At 36.1% G+C, this 5,000-nt stretch overlaps 1 protein-coding gene across 2 annotated transcripts in view; it reads left to right on the plus strand.

Annotated features, from left to right (window-relative positions):
- Positions 1 to 5,000, plus strand: part of mle (dosage compensation regulator mle) — a 23,739-nt gene that overhangs the window by 1,433 nt on the left and 17,306 nt on the right. The window contains exons 2-5 of one of the 2 annotated variants that reach the window (XM_027352732.2): positions 2,855 to 2,947; positions 3,280 to 3,452; positions 3,579 to 3,764; positions 3,881 to 4,020. In XM_027352732.2, the coding sequence (XP_027208533.1) occupies positions 2,866 to 2,947; positions 3,280 to 3,452; positions 3,579 to 3,764; positions 3,881 to 4,020 (581 nt within the window). In that variant the 5' untranslated portion in view covers positions 2,855 to 2,865. Of the gene's footprint in view, positions 1 to 2,854; positions 2,948 to 3,279; positions 3,453 to 3,578; positions 3,765 to 3,880; positions 4,021 to 5,000 lie in introns of those variants that run through there. The other variant, XM_027352733.2, reaches the window with a different exon arrangement.

Genomic DNA, 5,000 nt, shown 5'->3' on the forward strand with positions numbered 1-5,000 from the left:
GCTAATAATGTAACTTTTCACTATGCAATAAGAGGTTTCTGTGAGAGATGGGTTTGTTTTCACCAAGTGTCATGGTAACCCTGCCTTGTGACGTAATGCCGAATTGGTAAATACATGTGGTGGAGATCTAGTATGGAAAGTTGGGATTTTCCCCTGCTATACTTGCCAAGTACTGGGAATCATATGCAGTCAGTTATTTGTGTAAGACGTTGGAAGTGTAGTAAAACTATAGGTTAAAGTTACCAAGAGTGACGCACAGAGATAGAGGGTGTAATTTTTTCTAATGTCTGCATAACAGATAGCAATGATTTTGGTATCACTGGATTCCTCTCACTGTTTACAAAGCAAATGTGTAGGTTTTATTGGGTGCAAGCCCTATTGACATATTTTCTAGAGCATCAGAAATTGTCATAATAACACAGGTACAGCTGCAGCAGCCTCATATTTACTGCAAAATGACAAAAATATTCTCTGCATATCACTGCTCAGAGACTAAGTCAACATCCCCACACAACCAGAGTTCTTAATATCCATTTTCTGTACAATAGTTGCTAAGAAAGGGGTAAAGGGGGGCTAGCCCCCCTGTCTGACGAATAAATAGAAGGTAGAAAAGGTTAGGTTTGCATTTCTTGGGTTTGCATGATACCCAGGTTTTGGGACAGTCTCCGGAGGGTGCGTTGCTCTTGGTAACATTTAGCAAACTTTATTTACTTTGGTCTTTATAGTCTTAGCTGCAGCTCAAATGGAAACAAGGCTAACGAGGAAAGCATTTAACATATTTTTGTGTGACTGTTTCATCTCCATACCGTATCTCACCTTACCGTTTGTGTCTGCAGATTATTTCTTGTACCAACAACAACTTTTTATCCTCTACAAGAATATCTTTTTCAATTTGCCTTAACTTAGTGCGTCCTTCCCGTTAAGATTAACCAATAATTCTAGGCTTTCCTTAACTTTTCCCAGTTCATTGAAATAGTTGTAAAGTAAGTCAATAAAGTGATGAATGTTTCATTTTAACTTTTGTAAGGTACAGTTTCAGTGTATTGCAATTTTACGTGCATGACTGACTGTACATGGGATTCATATGATTTATATGAAATCTTGAGACTTCATCTATATTTCCTGCATGACTATCAAATATAAAAGTTTCTGAAATGATACTTTCAGCAGCTTTTTTATATTTATCCTTCACATTGTATATTGTTAACATACATTGGTCCTCCAAGCCTGGAACAGGGAGGGGGTTGTAGAAACAAAATGAACTGATTCATCCTTACCACATTAAACTACTTCAGGAATTCTGACATGTCTGTTAAAGTCATATTGTCATAGACAATATGGCAATATGATGAATCTATCATACTACCAGGTTTCCTGCTATTAGATATTGCAAGCTCGATTCACTGTAGGAGTATCAGTGTTACTTGCATTCTAATTTTTTTGAACTGGTTTGTTTTTTCATCATATAAATTTCATGTTTAAGAAAGTATGGTGTACACATTGCTATTTTAGGTATTGAGTTTGACTTAATTTGATTGTATATGTAGAATTCTTTTTGTTATCATAGCTAATTTGTTTTAATATTAGGAAATATGGCTCCAGACTTAGAGGTGTCCAGTTGTAACGAATATTGTTACAATTTGTTCTGTCAGGAGCCAAGATCAAGGGGTTTCAGAGGGGTCCTCCCCCCTGCCTTTACAGGTGTGCCTTGCCAGCAGACTCAGGCATGGTATGTATAATTAGGCAGACAAATTGAAATGTTGATAAAGACTGTTTATGTAGTTGAATGTCTATGGCTAGGGGATTAGAAAAAAAAAGTTGATTTCAGTTTTGGAATTCTTGTACTTATATTCAGAAAGGTTATTTTATTTTATATTAGTTAGGATCTGGGAAACCTTAACTGATTTAACCCATTAACAATGGGTGTCCCACAAATGAGACGCCTGGAAAAATAAGCCTTGCCGGGCGTCCCGCCAGTGTGACGCTGTATTTGGGCTTGCGCTCCAACGCAGCAGCAGGCCATGGCCGGTGCGTGGGCAGATTCCAGGCCAGCCCCGCGTGCCGATTTAGTTGCCGCCCAGAATCTTTTATTTTCGGCTTCAAAATATACTGGCGTTAATGGGTTAAGAAGTAATAGACAAGTATCAAAATCAGTGTGTATTTAGTAAAGTAGAGCGAAGGTTAGGGTAAATCTTTACAGTACAAATGCACTTACCAACTCCATGTCACAAAATCTATTTGGTGGTCGTAAGTTGCTATGACATAGCATGGGGCTTGGGCACTGCCTGGGAAACTTTTTCTTAACCTTGTATGCATACCATGATAGAACTGAAACTTGGGAGCATAAGTGGACTTAGCATGTAAGTGTTTAGTGGTTCTTTTTGAGATAATTTCCCTTTATTTGTTGTGTTACCATATGTCTACCCTAGCTTGGTGCATCCATACAGTAACAGTTAATCAAATATTATTTACAGTGTTACAGCAATAGCAAGAGATTGCAATTTTTGGTGTATGACATCTTCCAAGTAACCAAATGAACAAAATATTAGCCAGTTAGAGCATAACATATCACGTTCTCCCTCGGGCTATGCCTAAGGGCATGACTTGTGGGCATGAGGGTCTATACAATGAAAAGCATAAAATGTAAGGTATACTTCATAGTAACATGATGTAAATGAGCCATCGTCTATAGCCATAACGAAGTCAGCCATGACGGGAATAGCGTGTCACCCAGAGCTACGACTATTTCAATCATGATGTCATTTGGAGGCATTGGGTAAAGCATCATGTATTGTGTAGATGTTGATAATGATTATGTATATGTGTATATATATACATTATTTTTCATACACAGGCACAAGGAATATGGCAGAAAATGTGAAGTCGTGGTTATATGCTTTCTGTGGGAAAAAGAAAGTCACGCCCAACTATGAGGTCAGAAATTCAGGTTAGTGGAAGTATAATGGTTGTCTTTCCTAGTTAAGTTTTATTTTTGTTTCATTTAGATTTTTTTGTCTACATTAAGAATTCTCTTTATAAGCTTTTGGTTGCATAGTTCTTTCATAAGGCGTCTGTGCTTTCTTTTGCTTATGCATTGTAGGTTGCCTTCATTAATGTAAATTTCTCAGATGTTTACAGGAATATTTTCATAAGTAGGAAGAGAGGCAATTGGATGATGAATATAACAAATAGCAGAGTAATTGTTTTAGGAAATAAATACTCTATATATACTTATATGTAATAAGGGAGTTGAAATACAAAAATGTTTTTTATTTCTAGGGCCGAAGCATCGTCAGAGGTTTCTGTGTGAGGTGCGAGTGAGCAACTACAATTATGTTGGTGTTGGGAACTCGACCAACAAGAAAGATGCACAAGCCAATGCTGCAAAGGACTTTGTCCAGTTCCTCATCCGGCAAGGGGAAGTGAATGAGAGTGAAGTTCCTGATTTACATGTAAGAATTCCTTATTTGTTAGTATAATTCCCATCTGGAAGGTAAAGTTTGCATAATTCTTTGACATTCTTGCAATAAGAAATAGGATACTCAGATGTGTAATTGTCATTTATTATCTCTGACCAGGGCATTGATAATGCTGGGGGAGATGGCAGTGGAGGACCAGTTGGGGAGAGTGGTTTTCAGCCTTCTATGCCCATGGCACCTGTTCCAGGCCTTCGGGATGAAGGCAATGTGTACCGCCCAATTCAGCAGGGTGGTCGACCAATGACCTACATGGAACGAGTGGAAGAAAGGAAGAAAGTGGAAGATGTGAGACATGGATTGCCATTCTTCTGAAGCAGTTTTTTATTTTCTGAATATATTGATTAGTCAGTAATATGAAAATATTGCACATGCCAGAATACCTGTTATTTGTTTGTTTTTAGGCAGAAGATGTTGACCTTACGGCAAACATTCATGGAAACTGGACAATTGAGAATGCCAAATCTCGGCTCCACATGTTTCTTCAGAGTAACAAAATTAATGCTGACTATAAGTACAGTGCAGTTGGACCAGATCATAACAGGTAAGATTTAGAATTTATATTTTTTGTATTTTGATAGGTCTTATGTTTGTCTAAATTTCTTAGAGTATACTGCCATACATTGCTCTATTACAGGGTTCCTAATTTTCATATGGTATATTTTGATTTATAGTCTAATAGTAATAGCAACCATTAAGTATTCAAATTTGTGATTTTTATATTTAATTTTGATGTCTTGATATCTTGCATGATGATGGGAATTTGTAAAAAGTTAGTATTTTATGGTATTAATTTTTCAGTATTCACATAAGGTAGATTTAGAATAGTCAACAGAGGTTTTACATTTTTATCAATTATATCACCTACTTGAATGGCATTTGTAAAGCATCCTCTGGCTTAAACAATGTGATGTAAAACCTCAGTGTAATATATAAACTATACTGTATAACACATTGTGTCTACATGTTTTCTGATGGACTGATGCTTGTTATCTAAATTATTCTGTTATCTAGATTCATTTAAAAGTAGTATCTAGACTTTAGAAATGTAACTTTAAACAATGCAAATCAGGCAGTGATCATGATCTACAGGAAGAAGTTTTGATAGAGTAGGTTTTGGTGTAAATAATAGCTTTTGATTCATTGGATTGTGCATCATGACATGAAATATGGAATGTGGAATGGACATTTACTTACTATTTATGAACATGCCAGGTTGACTGAAAAGTAATAAACAGTGTTAAATTGAAATTTCACAGTTTTTATGTTGCTGTCTTTGTACTTATATGCAGTTATCATATTCATACATTTTTGATTAGGTCAGCAATTAGGTAATAGCAAGATTTCCTTAAAATGCAATGTACTCCAGAAACCATACATTTGATAGAAATGAAGTAAAGTAGATACTATAGGATAGTACCTTTCTTGTGTGATAAAAGTGGAGCTTCCTTCTAAAAGTAGCATGATAGCCTGAAAAAATTCTTGAAATACAGTTGAAGCATGATAGTATAGTATAAAGCTAGG

The sequence above is a fragment of the Penaeus vannamei genome, chromosome 29, assembly GCF_042767895.1.
Source record: "Penaeus vannamei isolate JL-2024 chromosome 29, ASM4276789v1, whole genome shotgun sequence".
Classification (NCBI taxonomy): domain Eukaryota; kingdom Metazoa; phylum Arthropoda; class Malacostraca; order Decapoda; family Penaeidae; genus Penaeus; species Penaeus vannamei.